The following is a 26,476-nucleotide window of genomic DNA, read 5'->3' as shown; positions in this document are numbered from 1 at the left end:
CATCAATTTTCTTGATTATATGCTTTCTCTTTAATAACACTAATAACAGCAACAATTCTATGTATACAGTGTGTTTTTTTGATTAATTTCTGTCTGCTCCACAAGACTAGAAGCTTTGAGAGCATGGGATCTGGGTCAAATTTTTCTTTTTCTTTTTTTTATAAATTTATTATTTTATTTTATTTATTTATTTATTTATTTTTTATTTTGGGCTGTGTTGGGTCTTCATTGCTGCACGCGGGCTTTCTCTAGTTGCGGCAAGCAGGGGCTACTCTTTGTTGCAGTGCACGGGCTCTAGGCGCGTGGGCTTCAGTAGTTGTGGCTCTCAGTAGTATGGCACATGGGTTAGTTGCTCCGCGGTATGTGGGATCTTCCCTGCCCAGGGCTCGAACTCGTGTCCCCTGCATTGGCAGGCGGATTCTTAACCACTGTGCCACCAGGGAAGTCCCTGGGTCAAATTTTTCTTAACCCACTATCCCCAGAACCTATGGTGGTGCTGGGAAATCATAGTCGCTCAATAAATGTTTGAATAACAAATGAGCAAAAATTTCACCAATTCTATTTTCTTTAGTTCTTTGAACTTAGTAGCAGCTCTAGGTTGGAAAACGATAGCTCCTAGAGCTAGAAAGGACCTTTCAGATGGACTATTTTATGACAACATATTTGGAAAAGCCAAAATGAACGCTCTAACTCTAAAAAATAAATAAGAACATTTCACCACTGCCTTTTCTCCTAAATTCAAACTTATCACTTGAAATCCATGCTGTGCATTGTTCTTATCTACATTTTCTTTGTTTCAGATACCTTGGCACGCTTAAAAGGCCACTGTCAACCAGGGCAAAAACAGTTGGGATCTGAATGCGTTTGCATGTCTCCAGAAGAAGACTGTGGGTAAGAGATACTCTATGGACTCTGTTTAGAAATAGAAAACCAGTCTAGTGTAACCAACTTAATGGAGGAGCTGGGTTTCTTGAACCATGAACACAAAGCATATTAATTCTTCACATAACTGATACCCACTGTGCTCTGTTGAATTCCTCCTTCCTCACTTGGTAGCAAGCTTTCTTAATTGCCTCTCACCCTTGTCCACTAAGTTTGCATGGCTTTTGTTACTAAAACAGTCTCATTCTGTGGGCACGAGCTGCAACTATCAGTGCAGACACCAGAGATGGGCATGAAGCGCTAAGCCTGCTGCTGCAGCCACCAAGAACCCTATGTGCAAGCACAGGTCACTATCCACACCTCCCGTCCTGGGATCCTGTGCAGCTCGCCACTGCCAGGGTCCCATGATCGAGGGACAACTTCTCTGGGAGAACACAAGGTGTGCCTCAGGCTGGTGCAACATCATGCCAGCCTCTGCCACCGCAGGATCACCACTTATTCTGTACCCCTCCGTCACCCCAGCCTGAGTGAGCCAGAGCACCATAATCAGCCACTCCTTTAACCCCTTTCTGTCTGGGTGAAGAATAGATGCCAGAAGGCAACATATATGAAGAGGCAGGGCCAAATCCAAAGCTGAACCCCAGAAGCTGTGCAAACAAATGAGAGAAAGGGAAATTTCTCCCAGAAGCCTAAGGAGCAGCAGATTAAATCTTCACAATCAACTTGATGTACCCCACATCTGTGGAATACCTGAATAGACAAGGAATCATCCCAAAATTGAGGAGGTGGACTTTGGGACCAACTGGAGACTTGGGGATTGCTGTATGTGACTAATTTGTTTCTAATTTTTATGTTTATCTTAGTATAATTTTTAGTACTTGTTATCATTGGTGGATTTGTTTATTAGTTTGGTTGCTCCCTTCTTTTTTATTTATTACTTTCCAAATTTTATTAATATTTTTTATTTTAAAAACTTTTTTATTTTATATTATTATTTCTTTGTTTCCTTTTTTTCTCCCTTTTCTTCTGGGCCATGTGGCTGACAGGGTCTTGCTGCTCAGGCCGGGGGTCAGGCCTGAGTCTCAGAGGTGGGAGAGCTGAGTTCAGGACATTTGACCACCAGACACCTCCCAGCACCATGTAATATCAATAGGCAAGAGCTCTCCCAGAGATCTCCGCCTCAGTCCTAAGACCCAGCTCCACCCAATGGCCAGCAAGATGCAGTGCTGGACACCTCATGCCAAACAACTAGCAAGACAGGAACACAACCCCACCCATTAGCAAAGAGGCTGCCTAAAATCATACTAAGTTCACAGACACCCTAAAACACACTGCTGGAGGCAGCCCTGCCCACCAGAAAAACAAGATCCAGTCTCATCCACCAGAACACAGGCACCATTCCCCTACACCAGGAAGCCTACACAAGCCACTGAACCAACCTCACCCACTGGTGGCAGATACCAAAAAGAACGGGAACTACAAATCTGCAGCCTGGGAAAAGGAGACCCCAAACACAGTAAGTTAAACAAAATGAGAAGACAGAGAAATAAGCAGCAGATGAAGTAGCAAGGTAAAAACCCACTAGACCAAACAAATGAAAAGGACATAGACAGTATACCTGAAAAAGAATTCAGAATAATAATAGTAAAGATGATCCAAAATCTTGGAAATACAATGGAGAAAATACAAAACATTTAACAAGGCCCTAGGAAAATTAAAGAGCAAACAAGCAATGATGAACGACACAATAAATGAAATTTAAAATACTATAGAAGGAATCAATAGCAGAATAACTGAGATAGAAGAACGGATTAGTGACCTGGAAGATAAAATAGTGGAAATAACTACCACAGAGCAGAATAAAGAAAAAAAGAATGAAAAGAACTGAAGACAGTCTCAGAGACCTCTGGGACAACATTAAATGCACCAACATTTGAATTATGTGTGTCCCAGAAGAAGAGAAAAAGAAAGGGTCTGAGAAAACATTTGAAGAGATTATAGTTGAAAACTTCCCTAACATGGCAAAAGAAATAAAGTCCAGGAAGCACAGAGAGTCCCATACAGGATAAATCCAAGGAGAAACATGCCAAGACACATATTAACAAACTATCAAATATTAAATACAAAGAAAAACTAATAAAAGCAGTAAGGGAAAAGCAACAAATAACATACAAGAGTATCCCCATAAGGTTAAGAGCTAAATTTTCAGCAGAAACTCTGCAAGCCAGAAGTGGCAGGACATATTTAAAGTGATAAAAGGGAAAAACCTACAACCAAGATTACTCTACTGAGCAAGGATCTCATTCAGATTCGATGGAGAAATTAAAACCTTTACAGACAAGCAAAAGCTAAGAGAATTCAGCACCACCAAACCAGCTTTACAACAAATGCTAAAGGAACTTCTCTGGGCAGGAGACACAGAAGAAGGAAAAGATCTACAATAACAAACTCCAAACAGTTAGGAAAATGATAATAGAAACATACATATCGATAACTACCTTAAATGTAAATGGATTAAATGCTCCAAACAAAAGAAATAGACTGGCTGAATGGATACAAAAACAAGACCCATATATATTCTGTCTACAAGAGACCCACTTCACACCTCAGGACACATACAGACAAAGTGAGGGGATGGAAAAAGATATTACACACAAATGGATATCAAGAGAAAGCTGGAGTACCAATTCTCATATCAGAAAAAAATAGACTTTAAAATAAAGACTATTACAAGAGACAAAGAAGGACACTACATAATGATCAAGGGATCACTCCAACAATTGTAAATATTTATGCACTCAACAGGGGAACACCTCAATACATAAGGAAAATGCTAACAGCCATAAAAGGGGAAATAGACAGTAACACAATCATGGTAGGGGACTTTAACATCCCACTTTCATCAATGGACAGATGATCCAAAATGAAAATAAATAAGGAAACACAAGATTTAAATGACACATTAAACAAAATGGACTTAATTGATATTTATAGGATATTCTTTCCAATAACAACAGAATACACTTTCTTCTCAAGTGCTCATTCTCCAAGATAGACCATACCTTGGGTCACAAAACAAGCCTTGATAAATTTAAGAAAACTGAAATCATATCAAGTATCTTTTCCAACCACAGTGTTATGAGACTAGATATCAATTACAGGAAAAAAACTGTAAAAAATACAAACACATGGAACCTAGACAATACATTACTAAAAAACCAAGAGATCACTGAAGAAATCAAAAAGGAAATTTTAAAAAACCTAGAAAGAAATGACACTTAAAACATGACAACCCAAAACCTATGGGATGCAGCAAAAGCAGTTCTAAGAGGGAAGTTTATAGCAATACAAGCCTACCTCAAGAAACAAGAAACATCTCAAATAAACAACATAACCTTACACTGAAAACAATTACAGAAAGAACAAAAAAAACAGAAGGAAAGAAGTCATAAAGATGAAATAAATGAAATAGACATGAAGGAAACAATAGCAAAGATCAATAAAACTAAAAGCTGGTTATTTGAGAAGATAAACAAAAGTGATAAACCATTAGCCAGACTCATCAAGAAAAAAAGGGAGAAGACTCAAGTCAAAATACTTAGAAATGAAAAAGGAGAGGTAACAACTGACACTGCAGAAATACAAAGGATCATGAGAGATTATGACAAGCAGCTATATGCCAATAAAATGGACAACCTGGAAGAAATGGACAAATTCTTAGGAAAGTACAACATCCCGAAACTGAACAAGGAAGAAATAGAAAATAAACAGACCAATCACAAGCACTGAAACTGAAACTGTGATTTAAAATCTTCCAACAAACAAAAGTCCAGGACCAGATGGCTTCACAGGCAAATTCTATCAAACATTTACAGAAGAGCTAACACTTATCCTTCTCAAACTTGTCCAAAATATAGCAGAGGGAAGAACACTCCCAAATTCATTCTATGAGGTCACCATCACCCTGATACCAAAACCAGACAAAGATGTCACAAAATAAGAAAACTACAGGCCAATAACACTGATGAATATAGATGCAAAAATCCTCAATGTAATACTAGCAAACAGAATCCAACAGCACATTAAAATGATCATACCCCATGATCAAGTTGGGTTTATCCCAGGAATGCAAGGATTCTTCAATAAATGCAAATCAGTCAATGTGATATACCATATTAACAAATTGAAAGATAAAAAGCACATGATAATCTCAATAGATGCAGAAAAAGCTTTTAATAAAATTCAACACCCATTTATGATAAAAGAAAACCCTCCAGAAAGTAGGCATAGAGGGAACTTTCCTCAACATAATAAAGGTCATATATGACAAATCCATAGCCAATATCATTCTCAATCATGAAAAACTGAAACCATTTCCTCTAAGATCAGGAAAAAGTCGAGGTTGCTCAGTCTCACCACTATTATTCAACAAAGTTTTGGAAGTTTTAGCCAGAGTAATCAGAGAAGAAAAAGAAATAAAGGGAATCCAAATGGGAATAGAAGAAGCAAAATTGTCACTGTTTGCAGATGAAATGATACTATACTTAGAGAATGCTAAAGATGCTACCAGAAACCTACTAGAGCTAATCAATGAATTTGGTAAAGTAGCAGGATACAAAATTAATGCACAGAAATCTCCGGCATTCCTATACACTAATGATGAAAAATCTGAAAGAGAAACTAAGGAAACACTCCCATTTACCATTGCAACAAAAAGAATAAAATACCTAGGAATAATCCTACCTAAGGAGACAAAACACCTGTATGCAGAAAACTATAAGACACTGATGAAAGAAATTAAAGATGATACAAACATATGGAGAGATATACTATGTTCTTGGATTAGAAGAATCAATATTGTAAAAATGACTATACTACCCAAAGCAATCTACAGGTTCAATGCAATCCCTATCAAACTACCAATGGCATTTTTCACAGAACTAGAATAAAAAATTTCACAATTTGTAGGAAAACACAAAAGACCTCGAATAGACAAAGCAATCTTGAGAAAGAAAAATGGAGCTGGGGGAATCAGACTCCCTGACTTCAGATTATACTACAAAGCTACAGTAATCAAGACAGTATAGTACTGGCACAAAAACAGAAATATAGATCAATGGAACAGGATAGAAAGCCCAGAGGTAAACTGATGCACATATGGTCACCTTATATTTGGTAAAGGAGGAAAGAATATACAATGGAGAAAGACAGCCTCTTCAATAACTGGTGCTGGGAAAATTGGACAGCTACATGTAAAAGAATGAAATTAGAACACTCCCTAACACCATACACAAAAATAAACTCAAAAAGGATTAAAGACCTAAATGTAAGGCCAGACACTGTAAAACTCTTGGAGGAAAACATAGGCAGAACACTCTATGACATAAATCGCAGCAAGATCCTTTTTGACCCACCTCCTAGAGAAATAGAAATAAAAACAAAAGTAAACAAATCGGTCCTAATGAAACTTCAAAGCTTTTGCACAGCAAAGGAAACTATAAACAAGATGAAAAGACAACCGTCAGAATGGGAGAAAATATTTGCAAATGAAGCAACTGACAAAGGATTAATCTCCAAAATTTACAAGCATCTCATGCAGCTCAATATATAAAAAAAAAAAACCAATCCAAAAATGGGCAGAAGACCTAAATAGACATTTCTCCAAAGAAGATATACAGATTGCCAACAAGCACATGAAAGGATGCTCAACATCACTGATCATCAGAGAAATGCAAATCAAAACTATAATGAGGCCTTACCTCACATGGATCAGAATGGTCATCATCAAGAAATTTACAAACAACAAATCCTGGAGAGGGTCTGGAGAAAAGGGAGCCCTCTTGCACTGTTGGTGGGAATGTAAATTGATACAGCCACTATGGAGAACAGTATAGAGGGTCCTAAAAAACTAAAATAGAACTACCATATGACCCAGCAATCCCACTAGTGAGCATATACCCTGAGAAAACCATAATTCAAAAAGAGTCATGTACCACAATGTTCATTGCAACTCTATTTACAATAGCCAGGAAAAGGAAGCAACCTAAGTGTCCATCAACAGATGAATGGATAAAGAAGATATGGCACATATATACAATGGAATATTACTCAGCCATAAAAAGAAATGAAATTGAGTTTTTTGTAGTGAGGTGGATGGACCTAGAGTCTGTCATACAAAGTGAAGTAAGTCAGAAAGAGAAAAATACCACATGCTGACACATATATATGGAATCTAAAAGAAAATTTTTTAAAAAGGTTCTGAAGAACCTAGGGACAGAGCAGGAATAAAGATGCAGACGTAGAGAATGTACTTGAGGACACATGGAGGGGGAAGGTTAAGCTGGGACGAAGTGAGAGAGTGGCATGGACATAGATACACTACCAAATGTAAAATAGATAGCTAGTGGGAAGCAGCTGCATAGCCCAGGGAGATCAGCTCTGTGCTTTGTGACCATCTAGAAGGATGGGATAGGGAGGGTGGGAGGGAGAGGCAAGAGAGAGGGGGTACAGGGGTATATGTATACGTATAGCTGATTCACTTTGTTATATGGCAGAAACTAACACAACATTGTAATGCTATTATATTCCAATAAAGATGTTTTTAAAAAAAATAGTCTCATTCTGATGATAAAAACTCATTCCTGTCCAGTTTAAAATCAAACTCATGTATATCAAAGCCTTTCTTTTCCCCCTAAATATAGGGCAAGTTTGTGCCTCCAAAAGCTTGGAGTAGAGAAAGAGGTGTGAGCATGGACTTCACACACACACACACATGCGCACACACATCCCTTTGTGAGATTAGTCTTTCATGTGGTGGCAGAGAGCTTGATGAAAAATGATATATCCTTATATGGCTGCCACGACTCCCTGATGTTATAACTGCCTTTTTTTACATGAACTAACCCTGGCATGTCGAGGGTGCTTATTAATTTAAGGGCTACTTTCAGGGGAATTTAATCTGAAATAACATTAGCTTAAGGTAAAGTTTTGTTTCTCTATCTCACAAAATAAATGCAGGGGAAGGCAGTCTAGGGATGGTCTGGTGATTCTCTCATTTCAGATAGGACTGCTGCTCCTTCCTGCTTTCTGTTCTGCCATTCATTTTTTTTAAATCTAATATTCATAATTTATTTTTCCTTGAAGTATAACTGATACTTTACTTATTTATTTCTTTTTATCAAAGTAAATTTTCTCTTTTGAAATTCTTAAATTTATTTCATGATCCAACACTTCCCTGCTGGAGTACAAAGGAAGGAAGACCAGAAATGGACACAGTCTCTCTTTTTAAGGAGAGTTCCTGGGAAAATTATCATGGTGTCCATCTCATTACCCTTCTCTTATTCACATGGCCCGGTGGACCTGCAAGGGAGGCTATGAAATGCAGTTTTTTGGCTGGAAGCAAAAGCTTTTTTGAATAAAATTAGAGTTACATGACTGAGGGAGAGAATGAATGATGGAGTAGGAAGCCAACAGACTGTGCCCAGCTGTGATATTTCACGTTTTTTTGCTTTGAAATATATATTTTAAACAACGCAGACTGTTCTAAGGCAATTTTCATCTTTAAAACTGTGTGTCCATAATTGTTACTTTTAAATTTTTCTTCTATTTCTTTGCACCAACTTTTTTTTTTCACTTTTAACACTGATTCGCTCCCACATTCCTCTGAGCTACAAGTGAACAAACACTTGTAGGGACACATTAATTTGTTTGTTTATTTATTTATGAGAACACTACAGGGTCTTTTTCTGTAACATTCCACTGGTAGAATTCAACCCAAAGATGGCTCTATCTACCCTCCTCAGTATTAACCACAAGTGGTCCACTTTGTATGAGCTTCTTGCAGCTGGGGTCCCCTCACCCAGCAAATGGCCTTCTAAGGAGTACTTAAAATGTTCCCATTGTCCATTTAACCCAGAGGAAACTTCTATCTTTATCTTTGCAATACCCAACCATGAGAATACAGACTGTCCTCTGGAACTGTCTGAATTTCAGTTCAGTCCTACCTCTTTAGCCCCTTTCTATACTCCTCAGTCCTCTTTTATATGGCATTGAGGATGTTTGTGAGAGTGGCTGACCCCACAGCTTAAGTTCTCAGAAAGTGGCCTTTTGTTCTCAGCTATGGGCTTCAGTTCCTGGAAACAATTTTACATACTGGTGCACTGATTGTTAACTCTAAAGTTGACATTAGAGAAGAAACTCATATTTGGAGTAATCAAGGCGTTCTTGTCCTCTCAGTAAGAGAAGGACTATGGCTAAACTTTTGTTAGCAGGACCCATCCATTTACTCAGATTTAGCAAGTTACCCAGGGATTAATTGACTTAAAAGCTCATGCTCTTAACCATAATACAAATACACTTACAAAGCTATATAATTATACATATAATATATATATAATTATATATAATATATATAATTATATGTATAATTATATATAAGACTCTTGTATTACAATTAATAAGTGTTAAAAAGTGTTCAGAGGAGGTACAGTCTACCATCGGCTAGGTCGATCAGGATTAGCTTCAAAATGTAGCCAGGAAATGATCTGGATGCCAATAGGCAGAGAGGAGAGACAATATGACATTGATTGAGTAGGGCTTGGCATGGTAGCAAAGGAACAATAATCTTATTAGTTTAGAAAATTGTCAATTTTTCAGATGATAAAGAGGGATTAAGGAGGATGGGAAAATGATTCTAGAAAGAAAAGTTGATTGGATCAAAATATGGAAGAATTTGATCATCAGAATTTAATAATTCAGACTTTAATTTGAAGGCAATTGGGAGTAGTACCATGCTTAAAATGAAATTTTAGAAAGAGGAATCCCAGTGCATGCCAGATAAAATGAGAGCCTGAAAGGAGAGAAATTGGGGGAAAGAATAGCTAGGTGGTAAGTTAACATATGTGTTGGCTACATGCCATTTCTTCTTTTCTAGTCTTCATATATAAATGCTTGCTTTCCTCTCTTGGACAGCTTTTATTCAGAAGATATCTGTGTGCTTGATACACGCTCCAGTCATCACTTTACTTCAACCACTTGTAAGTTTTTGGCCGAGAAATGTTTAAACAATCAGCAACTCCATTTTCTACATATTGGTTCATGCCAAGATGGTCCACAGCTAGAATGGGGCCTTGAAAGGACAAAACTTTCATCCAGTAGCACAAAGAAAGAATCCTGTGGCTATGACACCTGCTACGACTGGGAAAAATGTTCAGGTAAGCTCCAGCAGTGACCCATACTGGAAAAGCTCTCACTTAACCTTCATCTCAGCTAGTATATCTTACTTGCATTTATACATTCTTTCTTTAAAATAACCTTTCCTTAATCAAAAATAATTCTTTTCATTGTAAAAAAAATTTATGAATTGATTGAAATAGAAGGGAAAAGTAGAACCCAGCCCACCCACAAGTTTGGTGTAAATCTCTCCTATCTTTTTCTGCACATACATAATCAGTCCCACCCTTAGACCCCAGTAAGAAGAACACCCATCCTGATCTATGCTTTAGGTACACTTCTTCCCCATCCCCAGTTTTGGAGGGCCTTTATCAAAATTGTCTAAGTTTCCTCTGGCAGTTGGAACCAGCTGGGGCCAGCGTAGGTACAGTGCCCTGAGACTGGACATGGATACCAATTACCAGAAGCATCTGTCTCAAATTTTTTGAAGTCCTCTTGCAGTGCCTGGAATCACTTCAGGCTGACAGGGTTATATAGGCAGGATGTCTTGAGCCCACACACAGTCCCTCATGGGCCCAGGCCCTGTTTCTTCCTTGTGGGACATTCTCCTACTCTCTCCTGCTTCTCTCCCCCACAAGGCATGGGGTCAACCAGATGTTCCAAGGAGCTCTGGGACTCCACCTGTAGAGTCATCCCTCACTCACAGCTAGACCTTGTTCCCAGAGAGAAGTCTGGTGAGCCACTGGCCAGCAAGGTAGTCTTTCTCCAAATTGCTTGAGATCAGACAGCTAAGATGGTGTGACACTAATTTGAAGTGACTTTAATCATTTATATAAAGAGGCACCCCATTAAAAAAATGTCCCTGAGGCCTCACACACCTCAAGGGTGGCATTGATTATATTACAAGTTTTTTAAAAAATAGGATCATCTACTACATCTTATTTTATATATTGCTATTTTTCACTAAATATATCATGAAACTATTCCCATGTCATAATGTTATTCTGCCACAAAATTTTCTTTTATTTAATTAATTTTAATTATTTTTTTATACAGCAGGTTCTTATTAGTTATCCATTTCATACATATTAGTGTATATAAGTCAATCCCAATCTCCAAATTCATCACACCACCACCACCACCCCCCACTGCTTTCCCCCCTTGGTGTCCATATGTTTGCTCTCTACTTCTGTGTCTCAATTTCTGCCCTGCAAACTGGTTCATCTGTACCATTTTTCTAGGTTCCACATATATGCGTTAATATATGATTTTGTTTTTCTCTTTCTGACTTACTTCACTCTGTATGACAGTCTCTAGATTCATCCACATCTCTACAAATGACCCAGTTTCGTTCCTTTTTATGGCTGAGTAATATTCCATTGTATATATGTACCACTTGTCTTTATCAATTCATCTGTTGATGGGCATTTAGGTTGCTTCCATGACCTGGCTATTGTAAATAGTGCTGCAATGAACATTGGTGTGCATGTGTCTTTTTGAATTATGGTTTTCTCTGCGTATATGCCCAGTAGTGGGATTGCTGGGTCATATGGTAATTCTGTTTTTAGTTTTTTAAGGAACCTCCATACTGTTCTCCATAGTGGCTGTATCAATTTACATTCCCACCAACAGTGAAAGAGGGTTCCCTTTTCTCCAAACCATCTCCAGCATTTGTTGTTTGTAGATTTTCTGATGATGCACATTCTAACTGGTGTGAGGTGACACCTCATTGTAGTTTTGATTTGAAATTCTCTACTAATTAGTGATGCTGAGCAGCTTTTCATGTGCTTATTGGCCATCTGTATGTCTTCTTTGGAGAAATGTCTATTTAGGTCTTCTGCTCATTTTTGGATTGTGTTATTTGTTTTTTTTAATATTGAGCTGCATGAGCTGTTTATATATTTTAGAGATTAATCCTTTGTCCATTGATTCACTGGCAAATATTTTCTCTCATTCTGAGGGTAGTCTTTTCATCTTGTTTGTACTTTGCTTTGCAAAAGCTTTTAAGTTTCATTAGGTCCCATTTGCTTATTTTTGTTTTTATTTCCATTACTCTACGAGGTGGATCAAAAAATATCTTGCTGTGACTTATGTCAAAGAGTGTTCTGCCTATGTATTCTTCTAAGAGTTTTATACTGTCTGGTCCTACATATAGGTCTCTTATCTATTTAGTGTTTATTTTTGTTTATGGTGTTAGGGAGTGCTAATTTCATTCTTTTATATGTAAAGAAAGCTGGAGTAGTGCTACTCCTATCAGATGAAATAGACTTTAAAATAAAGAATGTTACAAGAGACAAGGAAGGACACTACATAATGATCAAGGGATCAATTCAAGAAGAAGATATAACAGCTATATATGCACCCAACACAGGAGCATCTCAATACATAAGGCAACTGCTAACAGCTGTAAAAGAGGAAATCAACAGTAACACAATAATAGTTAGGGACTTTAACACCTCATATGCACCAATGGACAGATCATCCTAAATGAAAATAAAAAAGGAAACAGAAGCTTTAAATGACACAATAGACCAGATAGATTTAATTGATATTTATAGGACATTCCATCCAAAAACAGCAGATTACACTTTCTTTTCAAGTGCGCACAGAACGTTCTCCAGGATAGATCACATGTTGGGTCACAAATCAAGCCTCAGTAAATTTAAGAAAAATGAAACCATATCAGGCATCTTTTCTGACCACAATGCTATGAGATTAGAAATGAATTACAGGGGAAAAAACGTAAAAAACACAAACACATGGAGGCTAAACACTAAGTTACTAAATAACCAAGAGATCACCGAAGAAATCAAAGAAGAAATAAAAAAATACCTAGAGACAAATGACAATGAAAACACGATGATCCAAAACCTATGGGATGAAGCAAAAGCAGTTCTAAGAGGGAAGTTTATAACTCTACAAGCCTACCTCAAGAAACAAGAAAAATCTCAAATAAACAATCTAACCTTACACCTAAAGGAACCAGAGAAAGAAGAACAAACAAAACCCAAAGTTAGCAGAAGGAAAGAAAGCATAAAGATCAGAGCAGAAATAAATGAAATAGAAACAAAGAAAACAATAGCAAAGATCAATAAAACTAAAAGCTGTGTCTTTGAGAAGATAAACAAAATAGATAGACCATTAGCCAGACTCATCTAGATAAAGAGAGAGAGGACTCAAATCAATAAAATTAGAAATGACAAAGGATAGTTACAATAGACACCACATAAATAAAAAGCATCCTAAGAGACTACTACAAGCAACTCTATGACAATAAAATGGACAACCTGGAAGAAATGGACAAATTCTTAGAAAGCAATAACCTTTGAAGACTTAACCAGGAAGAAATGGAAAATATGAGCAGACTAATCACAAGTAATGAAATTGAAACTGTGATTAAAAATCTTGCAATAAACAAAAGTCCAGTACCAGACTGCTTTAGAGGTGAATTCTATCAAACATTTAGAGAAGTGCTAACACCCATCCTTCTCAAACTCTTCCAATAAATTGTAGAGGAAAGAACACTCCCAAACTCATTCTATGAGGTGACAATCACCCTGATACCAAAACCAGACAAAGATACTACAAAAAAAGAAAATTACAGACCAATGTCACTGATGAATATAGATGTAAAAATCCTCAACAAAACACTAGCAAACAGAATCCAACAACACATTAAAAGGATCATACACCATGATCAAGTGGGATTTATCACAGGGATGCAAGGATTCTTCAATATATGCAAATCAATCAATGTGACACACCATATTAACAAACTGAAGAATAAAAACCATATGATCATCTCAATAGATGCAGAAAAAGCTTTTGACAAAATTCAACACCCATTTATGACAAAAACGCTCCAGAAAGTGGGCATAGAGGGAATCTACCTCAATGTAATAAAGGCCATATATGACAAACCCATAGCAGCCGTCATTCTCAATGGTAAAAAACTGAAAGCATTTCCTCCAAGATCAGGAACAAGACAAGGATGTCCACTCTCACCACTATTATTCAACATAAGTTTGGAAGTCCTAGCCTCGTCAATCAGAGAAGAAAAAGAAATAAAAGGAATACAAATTGGAAAAGAAGTAAAACTGTCACTGTTTGCAGGTGACATGATACATAGAGAATGCTAAAGATGCCACCGGAAAACTACTAGAGCTAATCAATGAATTTGGTAAAGTTGCAGGATACAAAATTAATGCACAGAAATCTCTTGCATCCCTATACACTAATGATGAAAAATCTTAGAGAGAAATTAAGGAAACACTCCCATTTATCATTGCAACAAAAAGAATAGAATACCTAGGAATAAACCTAGCTAAGGAGACAAAAGACCTGTATGCAGAAAACTATAAGACACTGATGAAAGAAATTAATAATGATACCAACAGATGGAGAGGTATACCATGTTCTTGGATTGGAAGAATAAACATTGTGAAAATAACTCTACTACCCATAGCAATCTACACATTCAGTTCAATCCCTATCAAATTACCAATGGCATTTTTTACAGAACTAGAACAAAAAATCTTAAAATTTGTATGGACACACAAAAGACCCCAAATAGCCAAAGCAGTCTTGAGGGGAAAAAACAGCTGGAGGAATTACGCTCCCTGACTTCAGAGTATACTACAAAGCTACAGTAATCAAGACAATATGGTACTGGCACAAAAACAGAAACATAGATCAATGGAAAAAGATAGAAAGCCCAGAGGTAAACCCATGCACCTATGGTCAACTAATCTATGACAATGGACGCAAGGATATACAATGGAGAAAAGACAGTCTCTTCAATAAGTGGTGCTGGGGAAACTGGATGGCTACATACAAAAGAATGAAATTAGAACATTCCCTAACACCATACACAAAAATACAGTCACAGTGGATTAGAGACCTAAATGTAAGACCGAACACTATAAAACTCTTAGAGGAAAACATAGGAAGAACACTCTTTGACATAAATCATAGCAAGATCTTTTTTAATCCACCTCCTAGAGTGATGGAAATAGAAACAAAAATAAACAAATGGGCCCTAATGAAACTTAAAGGCTTTTGCACAGCAAAGGAAACCATAAACAAGACAAAGGGACAAGCCTCAGAATGGGAGAAAATATTTGCAAACGAATCAATGGACAAAGGATTAATCTCCAAAATACATAAACAGCTCATGCAGCTCAATATTAAAAAAACAAACAACCCAATCCAAAAATAGGCAAAAGACCTAAATAGACATTTCTCCAAAGAAGACATACAGATGGCCAAGAAGCACATGAAAAGCTGCTTATCATCACTATTTATTAGAGAAATGCAAATCAAAATTACAGTGAGGTATCACCTCACACCAGTTAGAATGGGCTTCATCAGAAAATCTACAAACAACAAATGCTGGAGAGAGTGTGGAGAAAAGGGAACCCTTTTGCACTGTTGATGGGAATGTAAATTGATACAGCCACTATGGAGAACAGTATGGAGGTTCCTTAAAAAACTAAAAATAGAATTACCATATGATCCAGCAATCCCACTACTGGGCATATAACCAGAGAAAACCACAACTCAAAAAGACACATGCACACCAATGGTCATTGAAGCACTATTTACAGTAACCCAGTCATGGAAACAACCTAAATGCCCATCGACAGATGAATGGATAAAGAAGATGTGGTACATATATACAATGGAATATTACTCAGCCATAAAAAGGAACAAAATTGGGTCATTTTTTGATACGTGGATGGATCTAGAGACTGTCATATAGAGTGAAGTAAGTCAGAAAGCAAAAATCAAATATTGTATATTAATGCATATATGTGGAACCTAGAAAAATGGTACAGATGAACCGAGTTGCAAGGCAGAAATAGAGATACAGATGTAGAGAACAAACATATGGACACGAAGGGCAGAAAGCCACGGGGGGGTGGGGGGGTGGTGTGATGAACTGGGTGATTGGGATTGACATGTATACACTGATGTGTATAAAATTGATGACTTATAAGCACCTACTATATAAAAAAATAGAGAAAACCTATTTATTAGGTTTATAGACATGTGTGCAATTTAAAAAAAAAAAAAAAACTACTGTTACCTTGAGAAAAAAAAAACAACATAAGAAGTTTGAATCCTTACCAGTACTGGTCAAGTTAGCAGAATGTCTTGGGGTAGTCATACTAAAACATGAACATTTCTTAATAAGAGATTTAAGTCATTTAAAATATCCTTTGGGGCTTTCCTGGTGGCACAGTGGTTGACAGTCCACCTGCCGATGCAGGAGACACGGGTTCGTGCCCCAGTCCAGGAAGATACCACGTGCCGTGGAGCGGCTAGGCCCGTGAGCTATGGCCGCTGAGCCTGCATGTCCGGAGTCGGTGCTCCACAACGGGAGAGGCCACAACAGTGAGAGGCCCACGTTCCGCAATCAATCAATCAATCAATCAATCAATAAAATATCCTTTGATCCTACACACAGTTAGAAAACTGAAAGCCTTTTTCCCCCTAAAGATATGGTCTGCCTCTGCCAGCCTTCTTAGTTGGTTTGCAAAAGTCAGTGTCACAGAATTTCTGTTCCTGTAGCACTACAGAACAGAGTCAATGTACAAACCACAGCATTTATAAAGAGAGGAAACTAAAGATGTATTTTATACCCAAACCACTCATGGCAAATTGGGATATTACTAATTTTGAGTTGAATTGAATGTCACCTTGATTAAGTTGTGTTCTTGATTACATTGTGTACTACTTTGTTACTCTTTTCCTTCTCTATAAAGAAAGAAATGAGAAAATGTTTAAAATGGGACTCTAAAGTAACATGAAGTTCACTTTGCAAAACTTAGAATACAGAAGTCTTCCTAAGGAGCCTACTTTTATAGCTATGAAATGTTTTATCTAAATTTCAAAAATATCCAGCATCAACCAACAGGAGGGGAAAATGTATTCAATAAACATCCATTTAGTATCCAATATGCCAAAGTCACTGTACATAATAAGGTGAGAGCTGTGATGAAAAAGGAGCTTTGTACCCTCAAATTGTTCAGTTTGGGGAGTTAATTTTCACAGTTTTTCAAATGATTACATGAATAACTTTAATACAAGACAGTATGTGACAAGAGCAGTAAGAGAGATAAATACCTTCTGGCCAGGAAGGGTTTCATAAGGATGGAAACATGAATTAATGGAGGTGGCAGGAAGGGCCTTTTCATGCTAATAATCTGAAAATCATCTTGCTAAGAGTATTTAAGCTATAACCATACTACAAGAGTGGTGACCGTGGCCTTTCCGGAAGCCTGGGGAACTGACATCCTCTCTAGAGGTAGAACAGTCTCCCGTCCTTCACCAAACACTATAGTTTCCAACAATAAACCAGACTCTCCCCAACTAGAATTTCTCTAGCTGATTGGCAAATGTGTAAAAGGGAAATTCACGCCTTTTCATGAACTATTTCCTACTGAGGCCAGGAAGCTTATACATTTAATGATCATCTCCCCATTCCCTTTCCCTATTTTCTCCCATCAGTTGAGACACATGGGAAAGAACTGATACCTGCCCCAAAGAGGCTACAGCCTGATTCTCAGGCTGACTCAGATATTTTGGCAACATATATTATCACAGATCCACCAAATACATTTCTTTTTGAATACTTATACCTGCACCCTCAAATTCAGAATTGAAATCAATTGATGAAGCAGAATTAATTGAGCACCTTGTTAACAACTGAATAGGATAAACAGATGGAGGAACCATAGTTACTGCTCTCTAACAAAGCACTTATAACTGTCTTGGGAGAAAGACATATGAAAAGCTAACTAACAAAAAAGTATAAAAAAATCAGAGGTAGTGCTGACAAATTTACACCATTAAAGTTTATTTAAAGGAAACATCAGTGGGGGTACGTGGCTATAAAATGCTTCATGAAGGAGGAGAGGCTTGTACACAGCGGACATGTGGGGAACTGGATACAGCACATCAGTCCGGCAAAGGAAGGGGCTAGTGTGGGCAAAGCACACAACCTGGAACACCTTCGGGGTCTTGCTTGGGAAAGAGAGAGGAAGTCACTCTACCTGGGATGGAGAAAGCAGAAAAGATAATGTTGCGAAGGGATGTTGAGACCATCTGTGGAGGACCTTGAACTTTGACTAAAACATACGTGTGTATAAATAAGCCTATATCCATTTACTTAAAACTGGTATAATATGCTTGGCTTTGGTAACTTTACCCCTAAATGATCATTTTAAAACTCTTTCATGAACACAAGATTTATATGAATTATGAAGTGTTGGGGTGGTTTTAAAACCAGGCCTTATAAAAGTATCATCTAATTTAACTGCTTATTAAAAATCCAGATCTCTAGTCATAACCCAGGAATATTCTAGAAAGAAATTTAAAATATGACACAGAGTTATGTTAAAAGAGTTCAGGCTTGTGAGTCATTCATGATTTAAAATATGCCTCTATCACTTACTAATTGTGGGACCATAGGCGTATCACTTAACCTCTCTGAGCTGAGTTTCTTCATCTGTAGAATTAGTATAATGCCATATAGTTCATATGTTTATTGTGAGAATTAAATAAAATAAAGCACACAAAGCACTTGGCATAGTGTGTGGTTTCATGGTGCAGGCTCAATAAATGATACCCTATATAAGTGTTCCCAGGTGGTGCCAATGAGAAAAGAACATGAAGGACAGACTGAAGACATTGTGGAAATGGATTGATTGGATGTGGGCAGTGAGTGAGAGGGAGGTGTCAGAGGTAGCCCAGCTTTTGCATCTTACTGACTTACCAGTGCCCTCTCCTCTCTTATACCCAGATCACTCCATTCAGCCACAGTTGGGTCATTGCCTTTGTTCTAGCATTCTCACTCATTGCCACCAAAGTGCTCACTGCTCTGGGGACAAGTTAGGTAAAATCAAGCCCTAAAGCACTGTGGTGAGTCACACTGTCTCTCTCATTGCAGCTGCCACCTCCAAGTGTGTCTGCCTATTGCCCTCCCAGTGCTTCAAGAGTGGAAACAAGCTCTTCTGCGTCAAAATGGGATCATCAATGAGCGGGAGAACAGTGAACATCTGTGAAGTAGGAGCTGTCAGGTGTGCCAACAGGAAAGTGGAAATACTGCATCCTGGGAGGTGTTAGACCTAACACAGTTACTGATAAACAGATTTACTGCCCCAAAATAATCCCTACAAAAGGACACTCTTGAACCAACAGCAGACTGTCATATCCAGGAGTTACCAACATAAATCCTTTTGTGTTTGTTTCACATTATTGTTCTCCCTGCCTCCCGTGTCTTCTCCCCTGTCCAGTTCCCATCCATGATGCTCTGTAGCACACCCCTAGGTAATAACTTCCACATCAATCTAATAAATTCTTATGTTCATGTTGCACTAAAATGATGGGACTTCTGAGGACCTTATGAAGCCTGTGGTATTAAGCATCCTGACAAGTAGAAATCAGAACAAAAACTGTAATTTTCTTCAATGAATCAATAAGCATAGAAATCTACAACAACTTGTAGAACACATTCTTGAAACCCAACCTTCATGCATTCACTCAACAAATAATTGTGAATGTCTACAATGTTCCCAGTACTGTTTAAGGTGCTGGGGAATCAGCAGTGACTAAAACATACAAAAGCGCTTGCCTTCATAAAGCTCATATTCATGTGGAGGAAGACATACAGAACATAAAATAAGCAAATAAAATATATAGTATGTTTGATGGTGACAATTGTTATGGAGAAGATAATGCAGGGAAAGGTAAGTCCCATCCTTAATCCTCGTCTTACACGAGGAAATATTCTATAGTTAATAAGTATCACAGAAAAGATGATTGGACTCAAGTGGAAGTTGCCTTGCTTAAAGTAGTTAATAAACTTCTGGAGTTTTCTCCTTAGGAAACTCTCTTTGCCTCAGCTAAAGCACATCAGAAAGCTTTTAAGTTAAAGTATGTGATGGATGGAAAATCATAAGAGAATTTCAAAGGAATAATTTTTAAGGTAAGGCATATCTTTCGTATTAGGCCATACCAAGTAGACACCCACTTCTTAGAGTATAATTTTGAATTGGGGAAGAGAAACATCTTTGGAACAGCAGTTCTCAAACATACGTGTGCATTGGAATCGCTTGGAGCACTTGTTAATATAGATGCCTGAGACTTAGCCCCAGTTTCTGGTTCAATAGTTCTGGGGTGGGGCCTCAAAATCTGTATTTCTAGCAACTTTCCACATGGGACTGCTCATGATGATCAGGGGTGTCTCGCTGTGAGAACACTTAGCCTAGAAATGGAGTCATCAAACAGCTAATACAACTACTAAAATAATGATCTCAAAACTTTAGCCAGCCAATCTCCAAGCAGGTAAGTGGAAGCAGATTCCCTTCCTCTAAAACTCACTGGGATGCCTAGTTAATGGAAGGGGTCTATGAGTCACAGCCATCTGGCTGCACCCTCTTTAGACCTTATACATTAAATCTCACTCTTCCATCTCATTAATCATAAGATCTTAGCAAAAATATAAAACATTTTGGAATATCAAAGGCTAAGTATGAGGAAGGGAAAAACCAAGAAAGAGAAAACACATTTTCCTGGTGTAACGGCAATTGAGTGGGAATCAATCTTTGCCCAGGAGTCAGTGATGCATCTGTTCCCCAGTCATGCCACCCTATACCCTTCTCACTACAAAAATGATGCAGGCCACTCTTGTAAGCTTCGCGCCCTCAGCACTCCCAAGACGCCAAAGTGAGGGCAAAGTTTAGGCATGAAATATTCCCACATTCAAAGGAGAACCACCACCAACTGAGTCAAGACACTTTGCTCAGGACTGACGATTCTCACACTAGCTCCACATGTTTCCGGGCTATACAGCAGGACTAGGGGTGGGAGGGAAGCCATAGGGATCTGCAGGCGCAGGAAGGCAGTGCTCATAGTAAGAGTCCTGTTATCTCCCTCAAGTCCTTTTCTTCTCCTTGGTGAGGAGGAGGAGGATGCTGTAAGTATCCACTGAAGCTAGGCAACCAAAGCCTTGAAAGAATCATTTGTTAGGGCACCTACATCCAGGATATACAGTGCTGCCCTCGGTGGCTGGAGGCTGTGGAATCTTAGAGCTGCCACTGGTGAGCAGGTTGCTGGAGGAGTTTCTGGGAGGCATGGATTCTCACTGGGAGAGTTCTCTCTTACAGGAGCACAAGACCACTTCCTGCCTAGGGCATGCTGAAGGCAGGATGCTGACAGAGTGGTCTGCAACGTTTCCAAGGTGACAAGGGAGTGCTGTGGCATGACTGGGGAAAAGATGGGTGCAGCCCTTTCTCCATCTCAGTCCCAGGGTGTACGGAAAGACTGAAGAACTTTGGTGGTTCCCATGGCTCCCTAGGAAGGAGCAGAGAGAAGAGGAAAAGCAGGCGCTCTGAGGCCACCCTGCATCTTGGACATGAACCTATGGAAAGCACCAAATGGAGACTCAGCTGCCTCTCTCACAGGAAGTTCTGGGGGACAGTGTTGGTAGGAGAAAAGCAAACACCACCCCATGGAAACACAGGGGCCACCAATAACATAGAACCAGATTCATTGAGAACAAGACCAAAAGGGACACCCCATCACTGACTCCTGCCATCTCTCTGAGTCCACTTCCTTCCAACACCAGACCCAGCAGATGCAGGGGACAAGGTGTCCTAGAATGAGACATGCCTCTCCATCACTTCTATGAGGGGTAGGAAATTTGCAGGAACAATCCTCGTCCCTTCCCTACCCCAAGTCCTCTGACCCAGAAGCCTGGCTGACACCGGAGGTGGGGAAAGAGATGAGATGTAAATTGAATATAAGATTAGAGACTTAAACTGGACTGACTTTTTAAAATAGTGACTGACCAGCAATCCATGTGATCTGTCTCAGCCTTAATTGAGGCAAGAGAAGACAGGGATTTGGCAGAACCTAGAGAAAACCATGACTATTATTAGCTTGCTGGGGCTACCATAACAAAGTACCACAACCTGCATGGCTTAAAATAACAGAAACATATTGTCTCACAGTTCTGGAGGCCAGAAATCTGAAATCAAACTGTCCACCAGGCCACGTTCCTTCTGAAGACTCTAGGAAAGAATTCTTCCCTGCCTCTTCTGGCTTTTGGTGTTTGCCAGAAATCCTTGCCATTCCTTGGTTTGTAGATGCATCACTCCAGTCTTTGCCTCCATCACCTCATGGTCACCTTCATTGCCTTCCTTCTGTGTATGTCTGTCTGCCCAAATGTGCATTATCTTATGAGGAGAGCAGCCTTGTTGGATTAGGGTCCACTCTAATGACCTCATTGTAATTAGATTACATCTGCAAAGACCCTATTTCTAAATAGGTTTACATTCGCAGGTACCAGGGGTTGGACTTCAATTTATCTTTTACTGCAGACACAATTCAACTCACAGCACTGTGATTGGGAAAAAAATGTTTCCTGTTTATACCCCATAATATAATCAAAGGTTTATACCAGCTATTGCATTCATATTGTTTGATTAAAATCAGTCAAGACTTCCGGGTAAGATGGCGGAAGAGTAAGACGCGGAGATCACCTTCCTCCCCACGGATACACCAGAAATACAGCTACACGTGGAACAACTCCTACAGAACACCTACTGAACGCTGGCAGAAGACCCCAGACCTCCCAAAAGGCAAGAAACACCCCACATACCTGGGTAGGGCAAAGCGGAGAGATCCCCACACAGAGGATCGGTGCCGAGCGGCACTCACCAACCCGAGAGGCTTGTCTGCTCGCTCGCCGGGGCGCGCAGCGCTGGAAGCTGAGGCTCGGGCTTCGGTCAGAGCGCAGGGAGAGGACTGGGGCTGGCGGCGAGAACTCAGCCTGAAGAGGGCTAATGTGCCACAGCTAGCCGGGAGGGAGTCCGGGAAAACTCTGGAGCTGCCGAAGAGGCAAGAGACTTTTTCTTCCCTCTTGGTTTCCTGGTGCGCGAGGAGAGGGGATTAAGAGCGCTGCTTAAAGGGGCTCCACAAACGGGCGCGAGTCGCGACTGAAAGCGCGGAGCCCAGTGACGGGCGTGGGACGCTGGGGCTGCTGCTGCCGCCGCCAAGAAGCCTGTGTGCGAGCGCAGGTCACTGCCCACACCGCCCTTCCGGGATCCTGTGCAGCCCGCCACTGCCGGGGTCCCGGGATCCAGGGGCGGCTTCCCTGGGAGAACGCACGGCGCGCCTCGAGCTGGTGCAACGTCACGCCGACCTCTGCCACTGCAGGCTCGCCCCGCACTCCGTGCCCCTCCCTCCCGCCCAGCCTGAGTGAGCCAGAGTCCCCGAAGAGGCTGCTCCTTTAACCCTGTCCTGTCTGAGCAAAGAACAGACGCCCTCCGGCGACCTACACGCAGAGGCGGGGCCAAATCCAAAGCTGAGACCCAGGAGCTGTGAGAACAAAGAAGAGAAAGGGAAACCTCTCCCAGCAGCCTCAGAAGCAGCGGATTAAAGCTCCACAATCAACTTGATGTACCCTGCATCTGTGGAATACATGAATAGACAACACATCATCCCAAATTGAGGAGCCAGGAGTCAGTGCTGTGCCTCTGAGGTGGGAGAGCCAACTTCAGGACACTGGTCCACAAGAGACCTCCCAGCTCCACATAATATCAAACGGCGAAAATCTTCCAGAGATCTCCATCTCAACACCAGCACCCAGCTTCACTCAACGACCAGCAAGCTGCAGTGCTGGACACCCTATGCCAAACAACTAGCAAGACAGGAACACAACGCCACCCATTAGCAGAGAGGTGGCCTAAAATCATAAAAAGTCCGCAGACACCCCAAAACACACCACCAGACGTGGACCTGCCCACTAGAAAGACAAGATCCAGCCTCATCCACCAGAACACAGGCACTAGTACCCTCCACCAGGAAGCCTACACAACCCACTAAACCAACCTTAGCCACTGCGGACAGACACCAAAAACAACGGGAACTACGAACCTGCAGCCTGCAAAAAGGAGACCCCAAACACAGTAACATAAGCAAAATGAGAAGACAGAAAAACACACAGCAGGAGAAGGAGCAAGATAAAAACCCACCAGACCTAACAAATGAAGAGGTAATAGGCAGTCTACCTGAAAAAGAATTCAGAATAATGATGGTAAAGATGATCCAAGCTTCTATTTCCCAGATCCAAAATCTTGGAAATAGAATAGACAAAATGCAAGAAACAGTTAACAAGGACCTAGAAGAACTAAAGATGAATCAAGCATCGATTAAAAACACAATAAATGAAATAAAAAATACTCTAGATGGGATCAATAGCAGAATAACTGAGGCAGAAGAACGGATAAGTGAGGTGGAAGATAAAATAGTGGAAATAACTGCTGCAGAGCAAAATAAAGAAAAAAGAATGAAAAGAACAGAGGACAGTCTCAGAGACCTCTGGGACAACATTAAACGCACCAACATTCGAATTATAGGGGTTCCAGAAGAAGAAGAGAAAAAGAAAGGGACTGAGAAAATATTTGAAGAGATTATAGTTGAAAACTTCCCTAATATGGGAAAGGAAATAGTTAATCAAGTCCAGGAGGCACAGAGAGTCCCATACAGAATAAATCCAAGGAGAAATACGCCAAGACACATATTAATCAAACTGTCAAAAATTAAACACAAAGAAATCCTATTAAAAGCAGCAAGGCAAAAACAACAAATAACACACAAGGGAATCCCCATCAGGATAACAGCTGATCTCTCAGCAGAAACTCTACAAGCCAGAAGGGAGTGGCAGGACATAATTAAAGTGATGAAGGAGAAAAACCTGCAACCAAGATTACTCTACCCAGCAAGGATCTCATTCAGATTTGATGGAGAAATTAAAACGTTTACAGACAAGCAAAAGCTGAGAGAGTTCAGCACCACCAAACCAGCTTTACAACAAATGCTAAAGGAACTTCTCTAGGCAAGAAACACAACAGAAGGAAAAGACCTACAATAACGAACCCAAAACAATTAAGAAAATGGGAACAGGAACATACATATCAATAATTACCTTAAATGTAAATGGACTAAATGCTCCCACCAAAAGACACAGATTGGCTGAATGGATACAAAAACAAGACCCATATATATGCTGTCTACAAGAGACCCACTTCAGACCTAGAGACACATACAGACTGAAAGTGAGGGGATGGAAAAAGATATTCCATGCAAATGGAAACCAAAAGAAAGCTGGAGTAGCAATTCTCATATCAGACAAAATAGACTTTAAAATAAAGACTTCTAGAAGAGACAAAGAAGGACACTACCTAATGATCAAGGGATCGATCCAAGAAGAAGATATAACAATTGTAAATATTTATGCACCAAACATAGGAGCACCTCAATACATAAGGCAAATACTAACAGCCATAAAATGAGAAATCGACAGTAACACACTCATAGTAGGGGACTTTAACACCCCACTTTCACCAATGGAAAGATCATCCAAAATGAAAATAAATAAGGAAACACAAGCTTTAAATAATACATTAAACAAGATGGACTTAATTGATATTTACAGGACATTCCATCCAAAGACAACAGAATACACATTTTTCTCAAGTGCTCATGGAACATTCTCCAGGATAGATCATATCTTGGGGAACAAATCAAGCCTTGATAAATTTAAGAAAATTGAAATTGTATCAAGTATCTTTTCCGACCACAATGCTATGAGACTAGACATCAATTACAGGAAAAGATCTGTAAAAAATACAAACACATGGAGGCTAAACAATACACTACTTAATAACGAAGTGATCACTGAAGAAATCAAAGGGGAAATTAAAAAATACCTAGAAACAAATGACAATGGAGACACGACGACCCAAAACCTATGGGATGCAGCAAAAGCAGTTCTAAGAGGGAAGTTTATAGCAATACAATCCCACCTTAAGAAACAGGAAACATCTCGAATAAACAACCTAACCTTGCACCTAAAGCAATTAGAGAAAGAAGAACAAAAACATCCCAAAGTTAGCAGAAGGAAAGAAATCATAAAAATCAGATCAGAAATAAATGAAAAAGAAATGAAGGAAACAATAACAAAGATCAATAAAACTAAAAGCTGGTTCTTTGAGAAGATAAACAAAATTGATAAACCATTAGCCAGACTCATCAAGAAAAAAAGGGAGAAGACTCAATAGAATTAGAAATGAAAAAGGAGAAGTAACAACTGACACTGCAGAAATACAAAAGATCATGAGAGATTACTATAAGCAACTCTATGCCAATAAAATGGACAACCTGGAAGAGATGGACAAATTCTTAGAAATGCACAACCTGCCAAGACTGAATCAGGAAGAAATAGAAAATGTGAACAGACCAATCACAAGCACTGAAATTGAAACTGTGATAAAAAAATCTTCCAACAAACAAAAGCCCAGGACCAGATGGCTTCACAGGCGAATTCTATCAAGCATTTAGAGAAGAGCTAACA

At 39.4% G+C, this 26,476-nt stretch overlaps 1 protein-coding gene across 4 annotated transcripts in view; it reads left to right on the top strand.

Annotated features, from left to right (window-relative positions):
* Window positions 1-19,539, top strand: part of C6 (complement C6) — a 111,385-nt gene extending 91,846 nt beyond the window's left edge. For all 4 annotated transcript variants that reach the window (XM_081233892.1, XM_081233891.1, XM_081233890.1 and 1 more), the window contains 3 exons: window positions 801-891; window positions 9,853-10,094; window positions 19,007-19,539. In XM_081233892.1, the coding sequence (XP_081090018.1) occupies window positions 801-891; window positions 9,853-10,094; window positions 19,007-19,182 (509 nt within the window). In that variant the 3' untranslated portion in view covers window positions 19,183-19,539. The remainder of the gene's footprint in view (window positions 1-800; window positions 892-9,852; window positions 10,095-19,006) is intronic.
* Window positions 19,540-26,476: the final 6,937 nt, after the last annotated feature.

This window comes from Mesoplodon bidens (assembly GCF_964165515.1).
Source record: "Mesoplodon bidens genome assembly, chromosome: 4".
Taxonomy (NCBI): Eukaryota; Metazoa; Chordata; class Mammalia; order Artiodactyla; family Ziphiidae; genus Mesoplodon; species Mesoplodon bidens.
This window is presented reverse-complemented; position numbering and strand designations above follow the sequence as displayed.